Source organism: Moschus berezovskii, chromosome 18 (genome assembly GCF_049115385.1).
Source record: "Moschus berezovskii isolate FMDL1 chromosome 18, NW_MosBer_1.0, whole genome shotgun sequence".
Taxonomy (NCBI): Eukaryota; Metazoa; Chordata; class Mammalia; order Artiodactyla; family Moschidae; genus Moschus; species Moschus berezovskii.
This window is the reverse complement of record NC_142477.1, coordinates 41,539,062-41,566,847: the sequence shown is the minus strand read 5'-3', so window position 1 is coordinate 41,566,847 and position 27,786 is coordinate 41,539,062. Positions and strand designations below refer to the sequence as shown.

At 34.7% G+C, this 27,786-nt stretch overlaps 1 protein-coding gene across 3 annotated transcripts in view; it reads left to right on the top strand.

The window, feature by feature from the left end:
* The window catches only part of RICTOR (RPTOR independent companion of MTOR complex 2), a 128,689-nt gene that overhangs the window by 87,989 nt on the left and 12,914 nt on the right, over positions 1-27,786 (top strand). For 2 of the 3 annotated variants that reach the window (XM_055422139.2, XM_055422141.2), the window contains 20 exons: positions 262-362; positions 2,107-2,272; positions 2,566-2,667; positions 2,780-2,826; positions 4,285-4,420; positions 4,813-5,012; positions 6,383-6,509; positions 6,890-7,054; positions 7,227-7,303; positions 7,739-7,817; positions 12,050-12,159; positions 12,597-12,684; positions 13,894-13,986; positions 14,555-14,661; positions 15,150-15,379; positions 17,302-18,310; positions 18,587-18,658; positions 21,910-22,087; positions 22,864-22,948; positions 23,648-23,881. In XM_055422139.2, coding sequence (XP_055278114.1) covers positions 262-362; positions 2,107-2,272; positions 2,566-2,667; positions 2,780-2,826; positions 4,285-4,420; positions 4,813-5,012; positions 6,383-6,509; positions 6,890-7,054; positions 7,227-7,303; positions 7,739-7,817; positions 12,050-12,159; positions 12,597-12,684; positions 13,894-13,986; positions 14,555-14,661; positions 15,150-15,379; positions 17,302-18,310; positions 18,587-18,658; positions 21,910-22,087; positions 22,864-22,948; positions 23,648-23,881 — 3,406 coding nt within the window. The remainder of the gene's footprint in view (positions 1-261; positions 363-2,106; positions 2,273-2,565; positions 2,668-2,779; positions 2,827-4,284; positions 4,421-4,812; positions 5,013-6,382; positions 6,510-6,889; positions 7,055-7,226; positions 7,304-7,738; positions 7,818-12,049; positions 12,160-12,596; positions 12,685-13,893; positions 13,987-14,554; positions 14,662-15,149; positions 15,380-17,301; positions 18,311-18,586; positions 18,659-21,909; positions 22,088-22,863; positions 22,949-23,647; positions 23,882-27,786) is intronic. The other variant, XM_055422140.2, reaches the window with a different exon arrangement.

The window sequence follows — 27,786 nt, the reverse complement described above, 5'->3', positions numbered from 1 at the left end:
GGTACCACTTAAGATTATAATTTAAAGTTATGATAAAGGATCTGTGGAATTTAGAGTTTTATTAATGTAATCTGAGCCTGTATCCTTGTATTTGTTACATGTCATCCTTGATGAAAGTAAATAAGATAAAAATAATAAGTATGTATTAGAAAGTAAATAATTAACTTCATGAGTAAAATCTCAGTCTTCGGCATTATATCTGTGGATAATCTATAACATACTCTTTTTCAACTTTTTATAAAATACTATTTTTCGTTCTAGGCAAACACAATTCTTCCTCATTCACATAGCCATCATTTGCACTGCCTGCCAACCCTAATGAATATGGCTGCATCCTTTGATATCCCTAAGGAAAAGAGATTGTAAGTATCCAAGTTCTAGCAAAGCTTGTGTGTAGTATATTTAATGTCCTTATTTTCTTTTCAAGAAAGTAGTATATATAGGTTATTCCTGAGAATTCGTTTAGTGAAGTCTTTGGATAAGAGGAAAATTTGTAGTTTTTTAAAATAATTTGTATTTTAGGCTACAAAGTATTTTGGCTTGGTAAAGTCAACCTTTTCTCACATGTTTCTGGACAAGGACATAAAATTTCTACTGGATCAGTAAAAATATTGGGATTAAGAGTATTTTGGACTATTGTATGTTTTGAGCAACAATTCAGTCTCTTTCTCAATGTCTAAATTATATCAGATTAAAGCACAAAGACTGACTGTAATTTTTTTAATATGTGGGGTTAAAAATGTTGAGGAAAAAAATGTTGGAATTTAGTAGCCCATACTTTAGGCATTGAAGTAAGCTAAACCCTTAATGCTGAAGGAAATACTGCAGATACAGAATTTATAAACTAAAGTATGGTAATACAGCTGTAACTCTGCTGGAATTCGAAGACTTATAATAAAATATAATTTAAAACGTAAAGTGGAGGAGCTTGATTGTATAGTGATAGTAGGAATCTTTTTTCATCTGATAAAGATTATGTCTAGTCCAGGGGCTAGATAATTTTTCTTATGATAAGAAAAATTTATATATTTAGGCTTCATTTTTTTTTTCCATAATGTTTTAAAATATTGTTCATTAGCTAGTCAGAAACAGGAATTTTTGTTAAGTTATACTACAATTCTCAAAAGTTTAGTTAGCTTTATTAACTTTAAAGTACACATAAAGGCCTCAGTATAAATAAATAGTATTATTTTATTAATTTAAAATCTACCAATGAAAATACTATTATTTAACAGATTGAAGTTGTATTATAAACTGAGGGCATTAGGGATCATCAGTTCTGACTTCAGGCTTACATTGGTATTGGTAGCATTCAGCTCTTATTTGAGTAGTTTCTTCATGGAAAAATTTACTTTATCAAAGCCTGGTAGACCTGAACTCTCTGAGTCAGCTTATGGCCATGGATTTTAGCATTCATCAGGAATTCAAATTTATCTTCAAAATTCCAATGATAATAGAATTTTTTTTTGAGCTTGGTAAGCAGTCTTTACTGATAAGTACTTGCCAATCTGGGCACATCTCAAGGTTTTTAAATTTTGAACCCAGTATTTAATATAATTTCTGAAGTTGAGACTTGACTGCCACCAAATTCTTGAAAGCTGTACTTTTTATATACCCTAAAAAGGGAATTAAAAATAATTTTTAAAAGGATTCCATTTACAGTTGCAGATTAGTAGGGAAAATAGAAACTGTTCAGTTAATATTGGAATCATTGGTTATCCAACCTCATACCTTAAACAAAAATCAGTTTCTTATGGATCAAGGCCTTAAATGTGAAAAGCAGAGTTTTAAAGTAAAATATGTAAAACTTCAGTTTGGACCTTGAGGAGGGAGTTCTTAAAACTAACATACAACTGTACCACCACCACTATAAGAAAAAATTAGTATGTTTTGTTGAATCTAAATAATTAGTGTTTCTTCATACAAATCAGCAGTGTTCTTGGGTTTTTTTTCTTTGTGGTTCCAAATTGATTAAATCATTTACTTTTTAGTAACAGTATCTAGCCTGCATTTATGTAAGTTTCAATAGAGTAATTTACCAAAGTGATCTCTTTAAAATTATGCTATCCCTGATAAAGTATTAATTGAATTTTTTTCCTCATTTAGGCGAGCCAGTGCAGCTTTGAACTGTTTAAAACGCTTCCATGAAATGAAAAAACGAGGACCTAAACCTTATAGCCTTCATTTAGATCACATTATTCAGAAAGCAATTGCTACACATCAGAAACGGGATCAGTATCTCCGAGCTCAGAAAGATATATTTGTTCTTAAGGTACTGATGCAGAAGATGTGATTTTTACTTTAATTTCCTAATTCTTAACCACTGTATTTTAGTAGGCATATACATGCTTGATTAGCAGTTTTATTCACACATATGGATTTTCAAAAAGATTCTAATAAGTTTTATAATGATTGGGCAGTTGAACTGAGTTTTTATAACTTTTAAAAGAACCTTGATAATTCTCCTTAAATGAAAAATTTTTCTTTTTATATTTAAAATTTCAACTGTTATTTGATATAAGGCCAGTTTTTCTTAATTTTTCTTATTACTTTCTGGTGATTCAGGATACAGAGGAAGCTCTTCTAATGAACCTTAGAGATAGTCAAGTCCTTCAACATAAAGAGAATCTTGAATGGAATTGGAATCTTATTGGGACCATTCTTAAGGTATGATAGGATACTTCTTGATAATGGCTTGATTGTTTTCATTTTATTATTCATTATAATTTATCATAATTATATGTTTAGGAAGTAATAAATACATATTATGTTTTTCTAGTGGCCAAATGTAAATCTAAGAAACTATAAAGATGAACAGTTGCACAGGTATGTAAGAACTGTTTTGCATTTAAATATAAAGAACTTAGCTTTGAATTATATTATGCCTGATACCTGTTAAAAGTAATAATTGATGTTTTAAACGTACATTCTTTCTTTTTAATAGTTGGTATTCAGTAGGTACATATTGATATATATTTTTATATATAGCTTGTGTTTTATAACCAAAAATCATCAGCTAATTCTTTTCCTGGTTATTTACATTCTGTTTTTAGTTTTGGAACAAATGAAATACTTAAAAGTTTTATCAAATCAAGAGTATCAGCCATGTACTAATCTTGGCCCTAACATATGAGAATGATATATTAAGAGCATAATGTCTCCCTCTCAAAACAATGGCCATTTTAAGTATTCTGATTTCTTTTTCATGTGACTTTGGAGGGTTATCCATTCTTCCTATTTATACTGCCCTTAACCAGCCATACCTTCCATAAAACAGCTTATGTTTATAGTATATACAATACTTAAGGGTATTATGCTGTTTTCTAGTACCCCATGCATTTTTATTCCTTCTGAGTGTAGATTACCCAACCACCAGTGTTGAATTCTTTGAATAAGAGGGCTTTTACTTCATGTTTTTGAGAAGTTCATATCATTGGTATTATTATTGATTATTATCATCTATTCATATTTTGAGAAATGTATAGAACATATAAATTACATTGGGATAAAGAAGCGTAGCACTGACTTTTCAGACTTGTGAGAACAGATATGAAGTCTAACTCAACTTTGTTTCTCCAACTCCTGGACCTGGCATCTATTAGACTGGATAATAGCGTAGAAATTAAATTGAGCTAAATTAAATGGAAGCTTAGAACATAATGTTGAAAATTATAACATGAAAATATCATCCATTGCTTTATGAATTCAGTTGTTTAAATTTTACCTGAAGCTTTTATGGTTGACTTTTTGCCTAATTGTGAAACACTGACAAAATCATAGTATAGTAACATTTGTGTGCAGTTATCTAGTTTAAATTCTTAAAGTATAGTAGAAGAAAAATTTTATATATTCTAGAATAAAATAGAGTTAAAAAAAAAAGCCCTAACAGTAAAATAAAATATATACTTGTCAAAAAGAAAAGGAAGAATGAAAATTTATATCCAGGTGGTTTCATCATAATTATCCAACTGTGTATCTTCTAGCAGTGTTATGTTTGCATTTTTCCTACTAGCATCTTTCTTCTCCACTATTTTATATCAGGCATCTCACCATAAAATTCTTATTTCATGAAGATATTTTTTTAATGAAGGATTATTCGTGTGTGTGTGTGTGTGCGTGCGCGCGCACACATGTGTGTGTAAAATATACCAAATGTGTTTATTAAATTTTTTTGCCATTTACCCCAATGGTTTAAACCCAAAACATACTCAAAAGCTGTGGTTAAGACTCTAAAATAATTGTTTGGTTTATTACTTTGTTGCTGACTTTTTATTTTAATCTTAGGTTTGTACGAAGACTACTTTATTTTTACAAGCCCAGTAGTAAGTTATACGCCAATCTGGATCTGGATTTTGTCAAGTCCAAGCAGCTCACAGTTGTGGGTTGTCAGTTTACAGAATTTCTTCTTGAGTCTGAAGAGGTAATAGGCACTTTGAATATTTCCCAGAACACATGTTTTTCACTGAATTTGTCCCCTTCCTTTTATTTTTGAATATGTTTAAGCTATATTTAGAAACATAGAATGAGCCCAGACCTAGATCTTTATCCTTAGTCATTAGCTATTTATGTGACTTTGGACAAGTTATTTGCCTTCTAGAAGACCTGGTTTTCTTTTGGTAAAATGGAAAATAATACCATCTCATGCAGCATTGCATTGAATGGGATTAAAAAGAACAGATACTCAAGAGATTAATGTCTGTTATTAGTAACTTCATTATTATTAAATGTTTTGGACTTGATTAATCAAGTTGATTTTTCTAATTGTAGGCACTAACTGCTTTTCTAGCAATATCATAATGTATTTGCTTTTAGGATGGGCAGGGATACTTAGAAGATCTAGTAAAGGATATTGTTCAGTGGCTCAATACCTCTTCTGGAATGAAACCTGAAAGAAGCCTTCAAAATAATGGTTTATTGACTACCCTTAGTCAACACTACTTTTTATTTATTGGAACACTTTCTTGCCACCCTCATGGGGTCAAAATGCTGGAAAAATGCAGCGTATTTCAATGGTGAGCATTCCCAGATTCTGTCTCAGTTTATACCTAAACTTTATTTTTAATGTGATCAGAAAGGGTATGCTTTTTAGTCTGTGTACCTGTATTTGGTAAGTTTTATTGTTGTTGTTCAGTTGCTCGGTCATGTCCATCTCTTTGTGACCCCATGGACTGCAGCATGCCAGGCTTCCCAGTCCTCCATCTCCTGGAACTTGTTCAAACTCATGTCCACTGAGTCAGTGATGCCATCCAACCATCTTGTCCTCTGTTGTCCCCTTCTCCTACTGCCTTCAATCTTTCCCAACATCAAGGTCTTTTCTAATGAGTCAGCTCTTCGCATCAGGTTGCCAAAGTGTCGGAGCTTCAGCTTCCGCACCAGTCCTTCCAATGAATAAATATTCAGGGTTGATTTCCTTTAGGATTGACTGGTTTGATCTTGAAGTCCAGGAGACTTGCCTGTGAGTGTCCTGGAGTCTCCAGTGGAAGCGTGGGTTGACAGTGGCCTGCTGCAGGGTCATGGACACAACAGTCCTGGGAGCCCGCTGGCATAAGTCCTTTTGAAGGAGGTCGCCATTACCCCTACCATAGTTTGGCCTCAGACCAAACAATAGGGAAGGAACACAGCCCTACCCATCAGCAGAAAATTGGATTCAAGATTTACTATGCTTGGCCTTACCACCAGAGCAAGATCCAGTTTTCCCCACAGCCAGTCCCTCCCATCAGGAAGCTTCCACAAGCCTCTAATCCTCATCTTTCAGAGGGCTGCTGCTGCTGCTGCTAAGTCGCTTCAGTCGTGTCCAACTCTTTGTGACCCCATAGATGGCAGCCCACCAGGCTCCCCCATCCCTGGGATTCTCCAGGCAAGAACACTGGAGTGGGTTGCCATTTCCTTCTCCAATGCATGAAAGTGAAAAGTGAAAGTGAAGTCACTCAGTCATGTCCGACTCTTTGCGACCCCATGGACTGCAGCCTACCAGGCTTCTTTGTCCATGAGACAGAATGAAAACCACAGTCACAGAAAACTAACCAAACTAATCACATGGACCACAGCCTTATCTAACTCATGCCATAGGGCCACCCAAGATGGATGATGGGTCATGAAGAGTTCTGAAAAAATGTGGTCTACTGGAGAAGGAAATGGCAAACCACTTCAGTATTCTTGCCTTGAGAACCCCACAAATAGTATGAAAAGGCAAAAAGTTTTGTCAAAATACAAAAAAGTTTTAATTAGAGTTGTCTTGATGCTCTGATTCTTTTTTAAAAATGGGATATTTCTTAAGTGCTTTCTTTTAGAAATACTTATTAGGAATTTTTAAATATTTGTTGAGTTAATGAATCAGTACAGTAATTTCTAGTAACCTTTATTATTTTCATCATTTTTTTAGTTTACTTAACCTTTGCTCCTTGAAAAACCAAGATCACTTGCTAAAACTGACCGTTTCAAGCTTGGACTACAGCAGAGATGGTTTGGCCAGGGTCATCCTTTCCAAAATCTTAACAGCAGCCACTGATGTGAGTATAACATAGGCGGCAGAACTATAAATTCCTAACTAGTTCAGTATTTTATAAATTTTAGCCTAATAAAATTATAGATTTTAAGACTATGGGATGGAGTTTGAGTTTATTTTTAAATTTTAGTTTGTCCAGAGAACTCGACTACAGTACCCATATTTTTATATAAAGAGAAGTGCTTTGAAGCAGCTAGATAGATACAGTATTTTATTATACTGGGACTAAAAAACATTTGTATCAAGGGCTAGACTGTCGATTCCAGTCTTTCTGCCCTTTTCAAGTGTAAAACTATTCTAAAACAGTCAGATGGACTGTCTATAGTGAAGTTTGGATGATGGTGGTTGGTTTTTGTTTTTTAATGTTCTCATTTATCTTTATAGGCCTGCAGACTGTATGCAACAAAACATTTAAGAGTATTATTGAGAGCTAATGTTGAATTCTTCAATAATTGGGGAATTGAATTACTAGTGACCCAGCTGCATGATAAAAATAAAACTATTTCTTCTGAGGCCCTTGATATTCTCGATGAAGCATGTGAAGACAAGGTGAAGTTTCATTATCTTATAATAAAATACTTAGACATGAATTTTTATGAAAATATTCAAATTTGATAGAAAACTGTGTGAAATTATAAGGTATGTGATATAGTGGTTTTGGAAGTAGAGAATTTACTATCTTCATGAAGTTATTAATTTGCCTAATAATTACTTATTTTAGGCCAATCTTCATGCACTTATTCAGATGAAGCCAGCTTTATCTCACCTTGGGGACAAGGGTTTGCTTCTCCTCCTGAGGTAAATTTTAAGAAAATTTTTCTTGTAGTTATGTTTTCTTTTGTGTGCTCTCTGGCAGTGTATATTAAAGCTGGATTCAAATCTGTAAAGGAAGCACTCTAAAGAGTTTAGCTGTTAACTTCTGAAAGAGGCCCATTTTAGAATATTGGGCATCCTTTAATACTGAAACTCTGACTTTTCATTGTTTTCCATAGTGTTTCTTTTTCATTTCTATGTGTCCTTATTCTTTTCATAACATTTTCTTTACTGTGGTTGGATTCATGTTTTTTGCAAAGATTTCCAAAGTATTTGTATTTGAAATTATAAGATAATTGACCTCTTTAAGGCACTGTTCTTAAAGTCTTTGGGCTTAAGTGTATTTGGTTTGAGCTTTAGCTTCTTAAACAAATTTTTTGTGAGACCCAATGTTAAACTTTTGCCTGTTGCACTTTACAGATTTCTCTCCATTCCAAAAGGATTTTCTTATTTGAATGAAAGGGGTTATGTAACAAAACAGTTGGAAAAATGGCACAAGGTAACTTTCTGTTGAATAAGTTTCAGTTTGTATGTTTTTATTTTAGAAAATACATTTGAGGATTTTGAAATTAAAGTTAAATATTTAAATACTCATATGAAGTCAGGTCTTAAAATTCTGTTAATTATTTATATTCATATTTATCCATTTTTTAAACTACAGTTATTTTATAGTGTGAGCTGTTGATTTTGTATGTTTTCTGTTGAAATTTTGCTTTCAAACGGTTCTGCTGTGCAGATATAATAATCTAACTATTGAACTTCATTTTAGGGTAGACTTTTCATAAATCTGAGAGCAAACTTCTTGCTATTGTACATAATAGGGAAATCTAGGAAGAAGGGACTAGTTTGAAGGTATTGGTTTTCTCTGTAGCTTTTCTTTAGCTGGTCATCACTGTGGCTTCAGTTCACTTGAAGCATTATAAATCATCAAAGCATCTTATGAGCTCATAGAATAATCAGTCCTAACATAAATGATTCCCAGATTTTCCTTATTGAATTCAGATCATTGTTTATATTGTCTATATTGAACCATATTTCATAAGATAGTCTCATTTAGAAAAAAATAATGAAACTATGTTATAGTTACCAGAGGTGGGATGTGGGAGTAGAGGAAATTGGATGAAGGCAGTCAAAAGATGCAAACTTCCATTTATACACTTATCAGATAATAAGTACTAGGGATATAATGTACAACATGATAAATATAATTAGCTTTGTTCAATGTTATATATGAAAGTTATTGAGTAAATCCTGAGAGTTCTTATCACAAGGGAAAGTATTTTATTTCTTTAGTTTTGTATCTATATAAAGTAATGTATATTCACTAAACATATTGTGATAGTTATTTCAGATGTGTGTAAGTCAAATCATTATGCTGGATATACACACTGCTGGATGTCAGTTATCTCTCGATAAAACTGGATGGAAAAGAAATACTGTAACTGTAAAGCATACAGCTTCAGGCATGGAGTCTTTCAGTAATTGGTGAATTGGAAAACTGAAATAAAGACTTAATAGTTTCATTCCCTAAACAGAAGATTATCCTCACTTGAAAAAAAAAAAGTGAAAATATCTAGGAATACCGAGTATCTAGTTTAGAAGCAAAATTGGTAAGAGCCTGAACTTCAGTGGTGGTGAGGTTTGATAGAGACACATTTTCTGGGCATTGTTAAAATAAGATGGACAAAATTCATGAACTGATTGGATATAATAAATGAGGACTGCTTGACTCTTATGGTTTCTGATTTGAATGCTTGAGTAAATAATGGCTCATCATTAAGAGACTGTGAGTTGCAGGGTTGAGGATACTAAATTTTGAATAAGTTGAATTGCTCTTGCCTATGGGATGGCAAGTGATGGTAACCAGAAAATACTTGGAAATGTGGATCTGGAGCTGAAGATGACAGTTTGGGAGTTGTCAGTGAATAGTAGTAGTTGAAATTTGAATTGAGTGAGATCACCAAGGGAAATGTAAAGAACAAAAAAATAAAACTGGAAATTGCTCCCTAGAGAACACTCTGCTTTAATGAGAGGAACAAAAGGATGGGGACACTGAGGAAAAATTATCAGAATGATTTCACTAAAGGATGCTTCAGGAAGGAGAGGCCAGTGGTATATATTCTTGAGAGAGGTCAGATAAGGTAAACACTAGAAAAAACACTGTTAAATGTGACAGGTCATTGGTGAATTTTGCCAGAGCAATTTCAGTAGAAAGTTGCAAACAGATGCTAACTTGCAGTTATAGTGAGTTTAGCCAGTAAATGGGAGGTGTAAAAACAAAGACAGTATAGTCTACTCTCTCAAATTAATTAGTGAATGGGAAATTAATTAGTGAATAGTGATTGCCTACTATTAAACTTAGTGCTTTTCAAGTATTACCTCATTTAATCCTCACAGCAGCTCTCAGTGAAATGTTTTCTATTATTTCTGTTTTGTGAAGGAAAATGTGGAAGCTAAGATGAGTAACCTAATTTATCCTAGGTCACAAAGCTTGAAAATAACAGAGTCAGGGGCACTTTTTGATTCCAGAGCCCTTGATGCTCTTTCCTCTATGTTTGATTTTCTCCCAGTAGTTTGCAGCATGCCATGATAAAGTTGACACTTTTTCTAGGTAATAAAACATCCAGGCCAGAATCATCCTGAAAATCTACTCATTTGATTTAAAACTTTCTCTTCTAGACCAGGCTTGGTACAGACTTAGAAACCTGCAATAAAAGAGGGGGTATGGTTCACTTTCATCACTCTTGATTATCTCCTCCCCATTTACCAGCTGCAGAGTTAGGGCCTCTCCAGCTTTCGAGCAGGAGGGAGAGGAGGAGGAAGGGATGAGAATTCATGGATAGTCTTACCCAGCTGATGCGGTTGTTACCTGGGGCTGTTAGCTTTGGGGAGGGCAGATTGCAGATGTTGATTTTTCTTTTTACTCAGGGCTTATGTTCTTATGAAAGAGTTCTCTCTGGAGATCTCTCAGTTGTAGTTCCTTTGACCAGAGAAGTGGCTCCTCTGGTTGCTTACTTACAGTACCCCCTAGTATCTAGAGGTATACTCCTCATTTGGGGTCTTGCCCCTCCCTGCCTCCTTGAGGCAGAATCCTCAAGATGATCCACATCAGAAACTCACTGCATTTCATCGTCACAAACCATACCTCTGACCTTTGCTAGTGTGTTCCACATGGTCAAAAGACCAGCCACTGGTCAAAAGGCTAGCCAGACAGTACCTCATGAATGTAACTATTCCTGCATAAAGCTCAAAATACTTGCCTTAATTTGTATTTTTGTACTGAGATTTTCATGTCTAAAGAAAATTATGGTAGTGTTATAGCAGTAGTAATAATTTGGTTTGCTGATAATATAATTAAACTCTTAAACATTACTTTTGCACAGTAAGGAATCTAAAAGAAAAGCAGAAAAAGTAAGCTTTTAGACTCTCTAAGTAGGGAGTTAAGGTAACTCTTCAAATTGAAGTAGTATAAAATGAAAAATATCTCCTTGCCCCCTTACTCTGTCTTTTTTGAAGGTAATGTTTGTTAACATTTTGTGTACATTTAAAGATGTTTTGTACATCTGTAAGTATATATTCTTCAATTAAAAATACAGATGAATTCCTTCACACCTGTAAATAGGGCTGTATTTAATTTTTTTCTTTAGCAGTATATGTGAGATGTCTTTTCAGAGCTGTGCATTTAGAGCTATCTAATTCTCTTGGGAAAGGTTGGGGGCGGGAGGAGAAGGGGACGACCGAGAATGAGATGGCTGGATGGCATCGCCGACTCTGTGGACATGAGTTTGAGTGAACTCCGGGAGTTGGTGATGGACAGGGAGGCCTGGCCTGCTGTGATTCATGGGGTCACGGAGAGTCGGACACGACTGAGCAACTGAACTGAACTGAACTGAACTGAATTCTCTTCAGTGGCTACATAGTAAATTATATGACTGTACCCTAATTTTTATCATCACTCTTGTATTTTGGGCACTTAGGTTGTTTCCAACTTTTTAGTTTTGTAAACAGTATTTGCTTTATATTCTTGCATTCTTTGCATACTTGTGCAAATATATTTGTTGAACAAATTTCTAAAGTATAATTGTTAAGTCAAAAAGTATATTAATTTAAGTTTGGATAAGTACTGGAAAATTGCTTTTCAGAGGTTCTACCAATTTCTTCTGAACAGTTTAAAGTGGAGATCTTTTGCAATGAAGATGGTAGTGTGATTGACTGCCTCATTTTAAATAATTTGACTAGAAGTTTTCCAGGTTTTAGTTGGAAATATTTTTTACATTTGACCTGATTTAAATCAGTGAAGAAAGAGACACTATTTTTCAAAAGGTGCTAACATGATAGAACTCAGTTAATTTCCTTTTAAAATTCCTAGTGAATATCTTTAGGATTTAATATTAAGAAACTAGTTTTTTTTTTTTTTTTATGAGGAAAGGAATTCAAGTAAGATGAAAAACAAAATTTTTAACTTACTTAAGTGGACCCCAAAATATTAATTGAAAATGGGGAAAAGTATAAACAGAGTTTATGGGTATGGATGTGGTAGAACATTTTTGCATTGATAATAGCTTGTTATATCTGTGCTCTTCAAAAATTTCTCAAATTTCCTAGACAATGAAAAAGATGTTCATTTTTCTTTTATTTGTGCTTCCAAGATTTGCTGGGTAACTAACATATTAGAGATTTAGTAAATGTTGTTATTTTAGTATACATAATTTAAACAATATTATTTTCTAGGAATATAATTCAAAATATGTTGACTTGATTGAAGAACAGCTTAATGAAGCACTTACCACTTACCGGAAGCCAATTGATGGTGACAACTATGTTCGTCGGAGTAACCAAAGGTATAGTCCAGTTAATGGAGTAGTTTATTGCTAGTCCTCAAACATAAAATTTAAAATCATGTTGTTATAAATCATTGTTTTTTAAAGTTTTCTGAGTACTTGGATATTCTTACACTGACATAGGAAAAATCTTTTTAAAGCACAGCACTGAATGTTCAAAATTCAGTGGCATTCATAACTTGCATTCCCTGACTTGTAGAGCATTTAGAACCCTTCATGTTTAACCCTCGTCTTTCTAGTCTTAGGTCTCTTACCATTACTCTGAAACCAGCTAAACTTTTATTTTTTCTAGAAGAACTCTAATGCCTTTCCACCTCCATATTTTTATTTATGCTGAGTGATTGTCTAATTGTTTATCTCATATTTTATAAGTCATTTTATACATTAGTATGTTTACAATGAGCCAGTAGGTTTATCAATCATTTTTATCATACTAGATTACAGCGTCCTCATGTCTACCTACCTGTACATCTTTATGGACAACTGGTACACCACAAAACAGGCTGTCATTTATTGGAAGTACAGGTAAAAACATAATTTTTTTCTTTTAAATAGCTACAGTAATAGAAAAAAGTTAATATTACTAAAGTGTTATCTTCGCAAAAACTTCTCAACAGCCTTAAAGTCAGTGGTATAATTGCTTTTAAAGCTCCGTCTTGTAACTGACTTTGGCATTCTGTGCTTGCAGTCCTTAGACACATAAACAGGCTTGCATACATTTCCCTGATTTACAATCTTTTGCATATGTAATTTCTTATGTAGAATAAGTAACCCAGTCAAGGTCCAAGTTCTTTTCCTTTCTAGTTTGTTGGGAAAGTTCATCTTCTTAGTAAAAAAAAAAAACATGCTGAAAAATTGAATATCTTCATTCCTCTCATTGGGAAATTAAACTGAACCTGAAACATATTCAGTTACCTTTGGTGAGTAACAAACTGAAAGTATCAGCTGCTATTTGTTAGTATCTAACTACTCTCATATACTTCATGAAATATTGAGTATAGCATGCACATCAAATTTTCGCTGGGAGTATGTCTTGCTACTAGGTCTTTTCAATAAGTATGACCGTTTTCATATTTTAGGAATAATTACAGAAGTATTTGTGTGTTTCTTAACAGTAGTAACCTAGATGTTCAGTCCCTTTTCATATCAGTGTTCCTCTCAGGAGCAAAAGTTTTACATAAATATACTCCATAATTTCATGTATTTTTATATTATCCATGAAGATTATTGAGGTGTGTATCTTTATATTAATTTTTTAAAATTTGCTGAAAATTTAAATGATTTTCTCAGTGTCATTACCTCCATAGTATGGGAAGATCTAGTTGTTAATTTATTATTTTCTGTCTAAAAGAAATAATGATAATTAATGGGTAACATTTTATAATACTAAGTCCCAAGTACTTTGTCAAACTTCATATGTAATAATTCCTTAAATCATTAAACTTTATGAAACAGAGGCTATTATTATTCCTGTTTTAGAGTTCAGGAAATCAAGGCATGGGGAGATGGAGTAAGGTGCTGAAAGCCACTTGCCTAATAAGTTCCCAGCTCTAGTATATGAGCTCAGAGCACATCTCCTAATGCTGCTTCTTAAGAAATTTTGCATAAAATTATTTTAAGATTTTAAATATGTAGAAATTACTAAATATAAACCTTAAATAGATTTTAATATACAATAAGAAAATATGTTAAAAATGTATTGTTAATCATATGGCATTTTTTTTCCTTCTCCAGAATATTATTACAGAACTCTGTCACAATGTTCGTACACCAGATTTGGATAAATGGGAAGAAATTAAAAAACTGAAAGCATCTCTTTGGGCCTTGGTTTGTATTAAACACTTCTATGAGATCTTCTAAATTTTTCAATTTTTACTCATTTTTCCATTGATATTAAATAATAATTATTTTATTTGGAATTTGTTCTTAGATTAGTATTCTAAAGCCAAGATTGTCTCTGCCCACTTAAATATGAGAAAGTAAATAATTAAGCTTATTGTTTTTCTTGATAAGACAAAAGTGAAGTGAAGTTGCTCAGTCGTGTCCGACTCTGCAACCCCATGGACTGTAGCCTACCAGGCTCCTCTGTCCATGGAATTTTTCAGGCAAGAGTACTGGACTGGGTTGCCATTCCTTTCTCCAGGGAATTCTTCCTGACCCAGGGATCAAACCTGGGTCTCCTGCATTTCAGGCTGACACTTTACCATCTGAGCCACCAGGGAAGCCCCTTGATAAGACAAATGGAACTTTAATTCCTAAAGTTCCTTATGTGAGGTTTTTTCCCACAGTTCTTTCTAATAGATGTCATTAGATTTTTTGTGTTATAGGTAGCTTTTCAAATGTCTTTAGAGTTACTCTTGGAAATATATTTGACATGTGATTTCCTTTCTTTTAGGGAAATATTGGCTCATCTAATTGGGGTCTCAATTTGCTACAGGAAGAAAATGTGATTCCAGATATACTGAAACTTGCAAAACAGTGTGAAGTTCTTTCAGTCAGAGGGTGTGTGATTTAACTCAGAAATCTCTGTTGTGTATACTGTTGTTCACATCTGGATGTGAGAAAAATAGTTTATGATTATAGTTTTTCAATGCATTAAATTAAACATCTTATGGAGTCCCTTTTTTTTTTTGGAGTTCCTTTTTTAATATTACTTTATTTTTTAACATTATAGTATTGTCTTTTACCTTGCAAGTAAACAGTGAGAGTTTAGCATGTGTCCAAATAGTCCAGTATTCCATTAGCCTAAATATTCTGAATTTATTTCAGAAAAGCTAATGTATATGTATATATATGTTTTTTATTTGATTATAATTCTTTGAAATTATTTCCTTGTAATTAATAATTTTATTAGGAAGATTTTCATGTTATTTTTAATAGCTTATGAAATAAAATGCAAGTGTACATATAGCAAACTAATATTTTATGGTTGCTTTAAGAAATCTCAGTTTGAAATTATCAACTGTCATTACTTCACTTTTTACTTACAGGACCTGTGTATATGTTCTTGGGCTCATAGCCAAAACCAAGCAAGGCTGTGATATTCTAAAATGTCACAATTGGGATGCTGTAAGGCACAGTCGTAAACATTTGTGGCCAGTGGTTCCAGATGATGTAGAACAACTCTGTAATGAACTCTCATCTGTCCCAAGCACCCTAAGTTTGAACTCGGAGTCAACAAGCTCTAGGCATAATAGTGAAAGTGAATCTGCACCATCCAGTGAGTATTGTGACAGCATCATATGAAGTTAGCCAAAACTAACACTGCTGATATAAAAATTTAAATGAATTTTTACATTCTTAATTTACTTCTTTCTGAGATAATTTGGCAGTAATAGCCTCTTGGAGAATGTGTATTTTTTCACAACAGGGAGTATAGCCATCAGCATACATTGTTGTTTCCCTTTGCTTTCTAAATAGCTGTTGGAAACTCCTACTTACAGAGTTAAATAATAAATCATGTGCCAGAAGAACCATTCTCCCCTCTCTCTCCCTTTTTTTCCAATTTCTAATAAGTAAATGTTTATTCACCTACTGTCATCTTTTACCTAATTCTTTAGTTCATTTTTCATATATAGGGTTGTTGTGCTAGAATATGTTTGTTAAGAGATATTATATTCACATACTCATTTTTAGAAGAAAAGCTCAATTTTAAAATTAAATGGTGAAACTGCTAAAAGGGAGTATCAAAAATCAACTGAATGAAGTTTTAAAAAATCAACTAAATGAAAAATGGATTAAATTTTTAAGCCCTGTGTTAAATGGTGCTAGCTGCAAAAATTTAAGACAGTTTTTTTAAGAGGATAGGGCAGTATTTATCAAACATTTTGCCAGATCTAAGACATCCTAAAGTATAATATGCACACCACTGTGTAAGAAAAAAAGATGCGTATTGCAAGATACATCCTGATTTTAGAGATTTTAAGTGTGAAACATGTACATCTTAAAATTGACATAATATGGAAAAACAGTGCAGTATGCAAGATTAAGATTTTGTTTTGCCTTTATTCAGAATATATTTGAAATCACTTCTAATTATTCAACTGCTGCTGCTACTAAGTCGCTTCAGTCGTGTCTGACTGTGTGCGACCCCATAGACGGCAGCCCACCAGGCTCCCCCATCCCTGGGATTCTCCAGGCAAGAACATTGGAGTGGGTTGCCATTTCCTTCTCCAATGCGTGAAAGTGAAGTTGCTCAGTCGTATCCGACTAGTAGCGACCCCATGGACTGCAGCCCACCAGGCTCCTCCGTCCATGCGATTTTCTAGGCAAGAGTATTGCAGTGGCTTGCCATTGCCTTCTCCGAATTATTCAACAGAAGAATAAAATACAATCCCGTAGATGTCATTAATCACCTGGGTTGAATCTTTTGTTAGAGAGAGGTAGGCATTGAATTTAGATGAGTGTCTTAGGTGGCTCAGATGGTAAAGTGCCTACAATGAGGGAGACCCAGGTTTGATCCCTGGGTTGGGAAGATCCTCTGGAGAAGAAAATGGCAACCCACTCCAGTACTCTTGCCTGGAAAATCCCATGGACGGAGGAGCGTGGTAGGCTACAGTCCATGGGGTCGCAAAGAGTCGGACACGACTGAGCGACTTCACTTCACTTCAAGACAAAATGAGAAATAAGTGTAATTCGTTTAAACATGAACTTAAAATGTTGTGACTCGATTCTAAGTATATGTTGTTCAAGATTGTACATTCATTTCTTATAAGATTGATTTCTCTTGCCTATTGTGATTGGAAGTATAAGCCACCAGGAACCTGTACCAACTGAATAAACATCCATAGTCAAGTCTCCTTTCTGCCTTTAATTTTATCCTGAATATTTGGAGGTTTTGGAAACTTGCTGGGATACAAAAGAAACTTCAGATAAGCTGTGACATAATGAGTCCTATAGTTTTTGTTTTTTTTTTAAATAACAGAAGATTTCATAATGACATAATTTTATATTTTATTCAAATACAAATTCTGGATCTCATGGAAGCTCTGTTTATTTAGCTCAGCAGTCTTAACTCTTTATTTTTGAAAGCATTTTTTCCAGGTGACTATTAGACAAAAATTTCCTCAGCTAGGTCACTTAAAGTTACCATAATTATTTGTCCTTTTTAATGTGCTTTTATTATCAATCCTTTGATCATAGGTATGTTCATCATGGAGGATGACCGGTTTGGCAGCAGCTGCACTAGTACATTTTTCCTCGACATCAATGAAGATGCAGAGCCAGCATTTTATGACCGACCTGGACCTATAAAGGATAAAAATCCATTCCCTTTCTTTGCTTCTAGTAAACTTGTGAAGAATCGTATCTTAAATTCTCTTACTTTGCCTAATAAAAAACATCGTAGCAGCAGTGATCCAAAAGGAGGGAAACTGTCATCTGAAAATAAGACAAGCAACAGGCGGATCAGAACGCTTACAGAGCCCAGTGTTGACTTTAATCATAGTGATGATTTCACACCCATATCCACAGTACAGAAAACATTACAATTAGAAACTTCATTTGTTGGGAATAAGCACATTGAAGACACTGGTAGTACTCCAAGTATTGGAGAGAATGACTTAAAATTCACCAAGAGTTTTGGTACAGAGAATCACAGAGAAAACACAAGCCGAGAGAGATTAGTTGTAGAAAGTTCATCGAGCTCACATATGAAGATACGTAGCCAGAGTTTTAATACAGATACTACAACAAGTGGCATAAGCTCAATGAGTTCAAGTCCTTCACGAGAGACAGTAGGTGTAGATCCTGCGACTGTGGACACAGACTGTGGGAGTATGAGTACTGTGGTAAGTACTAAAACTGTTAAGACAAGCCACTATTTGACGCCACAGTCTAACCATCTCTCTCTCTCTAAGTCAAACTCAGTGTCCCTGGTGCCTCCAGGTTCTTCTCATACTCTTCCTAGAAGAGCACAGTCCCTTAAAGCACCCTCTATTGCTACAATTAAAAGTCTAGCAGACTGTAACTTTAGTTACACAAGTTCTAGAGATGCCTTTGGCTACGCTACCCTGAAAAGATTACAGCAGCAAAGAATGCATCCATCCTTATCTCATTCTGAAGCTTTGGCATCCCCAGCAAAAGATGTGCTGTTTACTGATACCATCACCATGAAGGCCAACAGCTTTGAGTCCAGGTTAACACCAAGCAGGTGAGCAAATACACATTTTAAAATGAACATGGTTGAATTTTAACAGACTTAAATGTAAAGCGTTAGTCAAGTTTTACATCTACATAAGCCTCAGAACTGACTTACTGTTTACTGTAGTAGGCTATAAGCTCCTAGTTACCCGGATGTGATTTGAAATGGATTCTTGCAGCTGCGAGGGGGGAAAATAAACTCCTTTAGGCCCTGGAAATAAACATACATGCTTTGCAAGGACACACAAGTCACAAGCTTTTTTTATTTATTTCTCGCTTCTGCAAGGATCGATTTTAAAAAGAAGCATGTCGGGGGAATCAGGAGCTTAAGACCTACAATAACAAACAACTTTTTCAGGTAGGTCAATTTAAGGCTCCAAAAGTTGACCTTTTTTTTTATTGAAGATAGCAAAATTTCAGTACAAGTCTTTCCAGCTTCAAGTTGTTTAGTCGCTAAGTCGTGTCTGACTCTCTTGCGACTCCATGAACTTGTAGCCCGCCAGTTTCCTCTCTCCTTGGGATTTCTCAGGCAAGAATACCAGAGTGGGTTGCCATTTCCTTCTCCAGGGAATCTTCCCGATGATGGGATCAAACCTGCGTCTCCTGCATTTGCAAGCAGGTTCTTTACCACTGAGCCACAAGGGAAACCCTCAGTTTAAGTAGCTGTGATAATTAAGTAGGAACCAAAGAATTCAGCACTGCAGTATGCCTGTGCTAAAGAACATTTGGGAGATTTCTGCCGTAGGTAAAGATTATATCAAGCTGGTCAAAGTAGTAAATTTTATCTATAAAAGAGTTTCATTGCTAAATTTGATTTTTGCAAAAATTTCTGAAACCTGATTTTTTGTTGGGTCAAGTACTTTTAGAAATGTTCTATAGTTTTTGATTATTCATTTACATTTATTAAATGGATGTATTTGCCAAGTAGTGAGCCTAGTTCCTAGCACAAATTAAGCACTTGATAAAAGTTAGCTATTATCATCATCATCGTTATTATCACTATTATTATTGATAGTTATTTCTTTAATCCATTTGACTCTTATGTAATCAAGTTGTTAAGTTATGAAGGAATTTTCTTTCAGTAATGTTAACACATTTAGTAGAAGAGACTCCTTGCAGCAGATAGTAAATTACATTCCCTTTATGCAATACTGTCATATCTATCTGACAACCTCATCCCTCTCAACAACTCACTAGTATAAATCTATGCAGTGACATTCACAAATTTTATTCAAAGGAGGTACCTCTGACCCACATTCAAAATTTATCGGTGTTTATTCTAACAAGTTTGGATATCAGCTTTTCAGGCCTATAGAAGCAATAATTAAAAACTTTTACTGGTAAGGACACTGTGACAAGAAAGAACAGCTGTTGAAATTGGTAGCAAAGGAGGAAACTTTTATACTAAAGCAAAGTATTTGAAAACTCTAGACTATAGCAGCTAGTAACATTCAGCCAGGGGCAGTAATGTAGCACCCAAAGTAAGTAGTAAGGACATCACCATCTTCCAGCTCAGTACAATAAACAAAGCACTGTTAACTCTGGACCACCCACTTAAGGTTATTCTACCCAGTTAGGATTATTCTGTCTTGTTGAAGCAGGAATTTCTATCTAAACTGATTACAGCACAGGTAAAAAGTTTCATTGCTTAACTATTCATTAGAATAAACCAGAAATGACAACTCCAAATCACTGTTTCCTAATCAGTCTGGGTTCTTAGTATCTTATTTCCTGTATTTGCTGTTAGAATGAGAGATGGGTATATGGAAGTTGTACTCCGGAGTAAAATTCCAGCTTATTAGCATTATAGAGGATTACTATATGTTTTTCGTTTCTTGGGAGAGGGAAAAAATAAAAATGAGAAAAAGCAGTCAAGAGAAACAAGAATAGCTGTACAAAGGAATGAATGCTGAACAGAAATCTTACGTTAATCAAATCTTCCATTTATTCTTCAAACTGTGTTTAGCATTTAGTATTTAACCAGGTTCCATGGAGGAAAAAACTGTCAATATTAGTCCTCCTTTTCCCACTTCTTTCTTTTGGTTAATTCAGAGAAAATGAAAATGATGGATGATAACTACACATTTGTTAAAATAGTTTGGATCGAGGCTGAAGAGATTTTTTTCCTATAAAATTAGAAGAATAGTCATTCTCATACTGTGGTATAATGGTTAGCATGAATCCAGCAGTCTTAAAACCGTGTCTTTCTGAGATGTTTCTTTGAGGCGTAGCAGAAGAAAACAGAGTAGGAATCTTTAATCTTTTGAGATCTAATCCTGGCACTGAGTGAAGGAACTTGGAAAAAGTTCCATAATTATGCTGTAATGTCTCATCTCCTTGGAATTCAAAAGCTTTGCAAGCCTCATCAATCCAGAACAAAGGCAGACAAGCCTCTCAATTGTTTACTGTTGTAACTCTGTATAGTAAAATTCATGAATTTTGAAATATGTAGGCCTCAATTGCTTGGAGGCAATTGGCGTAGATCAGTGGTTTTAAGCATTTTTTTTAAGCATTAACTTTTTAAGTAGAGAAACCCTTTCTTCACAAAAACATTTCTGTGGAAACCCAATGTGAAGAATATGTAAAAATGGAGCTACTCTGATTGAAATAGGTATTGTGGAGGCAAGTATAACAATAATATCTTCCCCTTCAGTCCAGTAGTCTTTGACGAGTTCTCTGGAATTAGAAAGATATAAAAGTACAAATTAAAAACTACTGACCTATTTTTAGGTGGAAATTAGTAGAAATTAGGAGTGGTTTTTCCTATGTTACTTTTAGTAGTTAGTTATAAGACTTTTGTATGCTTTTCAAAATAATTCTTTATCATCAGGCTACATTTTTACATTTTAAATGATTGAGTTTTCAGATAGCAGTGTACGTATACCGTAGAGCCTTGAGTGCTGCCTTGCATATACAAAGCAGGCATATAATAAATATTAGTATGTCTGTTGCATGAATAAAAACCTGTGTAAGGAAGGTATAGCTTATGGAAATGTTAGTATTCCATGTCATGGAATCCCTGGTAAGGAATGTATTGAGGAAACATCAGTGCTTCATATAAACTATCTTTTGTAGTATTTATATGTGATACCATTTTTACTGTTTTGTGTCTGTCTGCTACGTTAGAAAATCTTATGTTGATAAAGTAATTACAAAAGAATAAGTGATTAAGCTTATTTTAATAAAAGTAGTATTAAATAGAATTAGTAGACGTGCCCTGACTTGTATGATAGCAAATCTGGCAGTCTCAAGTGACTGTGAAGTTAATATTTGGATAATACCTCTGTTTTCTGAGGTCAGTTTTGTTTTTATTTTTACTTCTAGATGTTGAAAGTTACCTTAATTGCTCACCTTTTCACTTTTACCTGAGAGACCATAACAGTTGTTTTTGGTCAACAGTCAACGTTACTAATGAACTTTTATATATCAATTTATAAGAGATAAATATTTTCAAATGTTCATATGTTCTCAGTACATAAGATGGCACTGTTTAGTATTTGACACGCTTTCTCTCCTTTTCGAAGATACAGAAGAAAATAGACTATAGTTATTTATCTGATTGCTATAGCAAATGAAGAAACTAATGCAGTTTTTTTAATGATATTCTAGGTTCATGAAAGCTTTAAGTTATGCTTCGCTAGATAAAGAAGATTTATTAAGTCCTATTAACCAAAATACGCTGCAGCGATCCTCCTCCGTGAGGTCCATGGTGTCCAGTGCGACATATGGTAGCTCAGATGACTATATTGGTCTTGCTCTTCCAGTAGATATCAATGATATATTCCAGGTATCATAAATTCTTTTGGTTTCTTTTGAATTAGTTTACTGTTCTTTTCATATTCTATTAAATGCTTACTAGAAATCATAATTTAGAGTGAATACTAATTTTAGGGAAGGTGATATTGTTAGGCAGTTTTATTTAAAGAATTTTACCATGAGAATTATTCCACCTTTCTCGACTGTTCTCTACTCTTTTTAGCACCTGTAAGTCCCCAAAACATTATCCTTTTTCTCTTCTCATACTAAATCAGCATCTTGTTTGATTTCTTTATCTGTATATTCTCTATAGAAATTTTAAGTCCTAATCTTGCTTTTCAGTCACGTTTGACTTATTCCTTACTGTTTTTTTTAATTGATATATAAATGACCTATAACATAGTTTAAGTTTGAAATGTACAGTATATCCCTTGTTTTATTTAATCCTTTGATTCTGCTTATCTCATACATGGCAGCCACATACTGTGGTAATCCCACAAAAAACAAATCTCTAGATGGTAGATAGAATTAAGAATACACATTTGTCTAGAAGACCAAAAACACTTTAGATAAATTCTAAAATAATTATTTTAATATCCATTTAAGTAACTAAGGATAGATAAGGATCTTAACGGTTTTATGTTATTTTGTCAAGTTTTGGTAATATAACTTCCTTTAGTATCTTTTCATTATAGGTTCATGTGCTCCAGTAATTCCATTTAAATTATATTTCATTTAATTTTTCTAATATTCATAAAATGAATTTCTTTTTATAATAGGACTTACCGTGACTTATATCTATTTCAGGTAAAGGATATTCCTTATTTTCAAACAAAAAATATACCTCCACATGATGATCGAGGTGCAAGAGTATTTGCCCATGATGCTGGAGGTAATGCATAGTTTTTGTTCTCTTTAGATTAAAAAGAAAATTCTTATCAGTAGGATGACACTAAAAATTCACATGTACTTAATTTTGGGCAGCAAAATAGTTGAGTCAATTTAAAATTAAACCATAACTTTTTTGGGGGGGAACTAAGTACCTAGCCCCTCAAGAAGACAAAAACCAGATCAGTTGTTTCTGTTTTAAACATATAATATATGAAAAAAATTTAGTACTTACCCTTTTTGGAGAGAGGAAAGAGAGAAAAAAATTATATACATTACATGATTTCTCTTTGCTATGAGCTGTAGTATTCTAATTAATATATGCATATCAGCCACAGATTTAAAGCTTTATAATCTTGATTTTTTTTCTTAACAAGGACCTTTTTAGACCCCAGATTATTTACTTTTTCTTTATGCAAATATTGAGAAGAATTGGAATGTTACCTAATTGTATAAATTTTTTATTTTGTATTTAAAACCTCATGTTAAGATAAATATATCTGCTGATGTTAATTATTTTCCTAATTTAAAGCAAATTATCCTGTTTTTCTCCCCAATTAAGGTTAGATTTTGAGTCATAAAAGGTGTTCTCATTTTCTTCCCTAATTTCCCTTCTTTAAAATTTCACATAGTTTAATGCACCTTGAAAGAAGTGTCATTGATGCCATCTTCCTCAGATTATGTTTTATATTTACTCACACAGGTCTTCCATCTGGAACTGGAGGTCTTGTAAAAAACTCTTTTCACTTGCTACGACAGCAGATGAGTCTTACGGAAATAATGAATTCAATCCATTCAGATGCTTCTTTGTTTTTAGAAAGTACAGAAGACACTGGACTACAGGAACATACAGATGATAACTGCCTTTATTGTGTCTGTATTGAAATTCTGGGTTTCCAGCCCAGTAACCAACTGAGTGCAATATGTAGTCATTCAGGTGAGTGATTATGTCTGTCTGGATGAATCCACCTGAATTTGAATCTGCTTCAGTCACAAGACATCTCCCAGCCCTATTGATCATCCTTCTTTCTCCATCTCATTACCTCAGCTTCAGTGCAGTCCCTCAGCATCTACCTGTGGAGTGTTAGTGTTTGTCTCCAATTTTGTCCCCTTGCAATTCACCTTTCATACTATTGCCTTGGATTAGTCTGTTGACAGTTCTTTACTGACTTTTCATGTCTAGCACACAAGACTCTGTCTGATCCGTCAATTGTTTTTATCACCATTCTCCTATCTTGTAATTGACATGCCATTACTGAGTTATTTGGTGTTTTTGAACAGACTGTGTTCTTTTTCACGATTCTAGGCTTGAAAAGTGTGTTTTCCATACTGTTCCCTCTTGCACTTTCCCCTTCTCACACACATGCAAGCTCACACATAGCCACATAGAGTCCATTTGTCAAGCCCACCTCATCCTCAGAGATGGGAATGTTTTATCTTCACAGCTTTGTCTGACCCTCTTAGTCAGATATTGACACTTTTTCCTCTTTACTTTTATTGCCCTTTGTACATAGGTCTCTTGTGTTAATTATTGTTGGTTATTTGTTCCCATTCCACTCAGTAAGGTGCTTCAGGGTATAGTCTGTCATGCCCTTTCATTTTTATTTTCTAATACCTAGCTGCATACTGCTTTATATACTAAGCACTCAGTATGTTTTTATTGAGGCAGAAAGTGAATCAGACCCAGATTCAGCTTTTTTATATGATATGTATGTTTAAAATATAACTATAGATACCTTTTCTTGGTGAATATCACTTCGCCATCCTCAGAAAAACCTAGTGATAACCAGAATTCTCTGGGTCATTCATCTACACTTCTCCATGGTATTCTGATTAAGAGCTTCCCAGTTGATGGATTTCGGCACACTGATAACTGAATAGGTTATGGATGTGCTGAGAGATTAATCCTCTCCCAGTAGGGCCTGGGTTTGACAAACCCTTGGACAAGACACTGCCCACTATGAACAGGGACTCAGCCTGCTATATTATTTTCATTTTCTGTTGAGTGAAAGGTTTGGTCAGTATTGTTCTGATGTATTGTACACAGAAAAGAAGATTCTATTTTAAGTCATTTGTCTATACATTGTTTATGAAGTTTTTAGTTCTTATAAGTTCTGTTTATTTACCCATTCAGCAAATACTTAGGAAGCACTTACTGTGGAGTTTTGCTATACTGTTTTCTCTTTGTCAAACAGGAAATAGGGAAGCCAGCCCTCTAATTACCCAGTCACAAGACAGTCCAGCAAATTCATTTGTGATCTGTTGCTGAGCTAGTTAGGCTTCCCTGGTGGCTCAGACAGTAGAGTCTGCCTGCAGCCTGGGAGACCCAGGTTTGATCCCTGGGTCAGGAAGATCCCCTAAAGAAGGAAATGGCAACCCACTCCAGTATAGTAATCAAGTTGAGACTCATCAAGTTTGAGACTTGTGGAAGAATTGCTGCCGTCAATGAGGCTCTCACCTTGGCACAGCCATTAGAACCCCTTGACTTGTTATTCAAGTGATATGAAGTGGGAGGAGAATAACTCTTAATTGGGAAATAATTACAATTTACTACTGATATCCTCTCAGAGGTATGAAAGGAGGCAGGCTAGTTTTTAAAAAGATACTGAACCTCTACTCATTCATGCATTCAACTTAATATTTATGTCACTCTGGGGATCAGGCATTGAACTAGATGCTAAGAAGACAATTGTGAGAGGAAAAAATAAAAAGACACTATTCTTATATTGTGTATCCAATGGAGAAGGAAATGGATTGATCAACCAATCAATCAGTACACAAATATAACAACCACATTTGTGACAAGTGACATCAAAACTTAATAGCAAGTATTAAGTTTTCCGTCAGTCATATCTAACTCTTTGTGACGCTATGGACTATAGCCCACCAGGCTCCTCCTCTGTCCATGGGATTTCCAAGGCAAAAGTACTGGTAGCCATTCTTTTATCCAGGGGATCATCCCAACTCAAGGATCGAACCCAGTTTTCCCACATTTCAGTCATATTCTTTACTGTCTGAGCCACCATTACTTGCTGCCTGGTATTAGCAAAGGAATAGAACCACGTGAGCTTCCCTGGTGGCTCAGCGGTCAAGAATCTGATTGCAATGCCAGAGGCCTCCTGCAATACAGGAGATGCAGATTCAGTCCCTGGGTTGGAAAGATCCCCTGGAGAAGGAAATGACAAACCTACTGCAGTATTCTTGCCTAGGAAATCCCATGGACAGGAGCCTGATGGGCAACAGTTTGTGGGATCCCAGAAAGAGTCGGACATGACTTGGCAACTAAACAACAAACATCAAATAGGCAGATCAAAGAAGAGACTTCTGAAGAATTGCTGTTGAGCTGTGGTTGAAAGAATAAATAGAACCTTACTGAATGAAGACTGGAGTATAGAGAATTTTTAGAGAGAGGAAGGATCATGAGCAAAAGTCTTCTCTGATGGGTGCAAGCATGGGGCACCCTTGGGAATGGAGCCCAGAAAGTGAAGGGAGAGGAAATACTGGATCAGCCTAGAAAGATAGGTAGAGACCAGGTACTGCATAGCCCTTTCTACCCAAAGTGGGCAGTGAACCAGCAGCATCAGCGTCACCTGAGCGCTTGTTGGAAATGTCGTCTCAAACTCTGCCCCACACAGACTCAGAATCAGCATTTTAATAAGATGCCCAGGTTATTCATGTATACATTAGTGTTTGAGAAGCACTGCTATCGGCCATATTAAGGAATTTATATATCAGAAGGGAGATACCTTTATTATCCATGATTCATTTATGTCCAACTCTTTGTGATCCCGTGGACTGTAGCCCCCAGACTCCTCTGTCCATCTAATTTTCCAGGCAAGAATACTGCAGTGGATTGCCATTTCATCCTCCAGGGGTTCCTCTCAACCCAAGGATCAAACCCGTATCTCCTGCATTGGCAGGCAGTTTCTTTACCACTGAACCACCTGGGAAGCCCTATTATCCATGGCAGATAACAAAAAAACAGTTCCTCTCCTTTTTTAAATTGAAGTATAGGTAATTTACAATGTTTTGTTACTTTCAAGTGTACAGCAAAGTGATTCAATCATACATGTGTGTATGGGTGTATTCTCTTTCATATGTTTTTCCATTGTAGGTTATTACAAGATACTGAATATAGTTCCCTCTGCTATGTAGTAGACCTTTGTTGTTTACCCATTTTATGTGTAATAGTGTATATGTGTTAATCCAAAACTCCTAATTTATCTCCACCCATCCCCTTTGGTAACCATAAGCTTGTTTTTTATGTCTGTGAACCTATTTCTGTTTTGTAAATCAGTCCATTTGTATCATTTTTAGATTCCACATATAAGTGATATCACGTATTTGTTTTTCTCTTCTGACTTAATTCGATCTCTTGGTCCATCCATGTTACTGAAAATGGCATTATCTCATTCTTTTTCATTGCTGAGTAACATTCCAACTTCTTTATCCATTTATCTGTTGATGGACATTTAGGTTGCTTCCATGTCTTGGCTGTTGTGAATAGTGCTGCTATGAACATTGGGGTGCATGTATTTTTTTTTTGAATTCTGGTTTTCTCTGGGTATATGCCAGGAGTGGGATTGCAGGATCATATGGTGACTCTTTAGTTTTTTAAGGAACCTGCATACCATTCCCTATAATGGCTGCACCAATTTATATTCTCACCAACAGTATAAGAGGTTTCATTTTTCCTCTATACCTTTTCCAGCATTTACTGTTTGTAGACTTTTTAATGATAACCATTCTGACTGGTCTCTCGTGTCTGCGCCAATGGGCTCGATAAAGGACAGAAATGGTATGGACCTAACAGAAGCAGAAGATATTAAGAAGAGGTGGCAA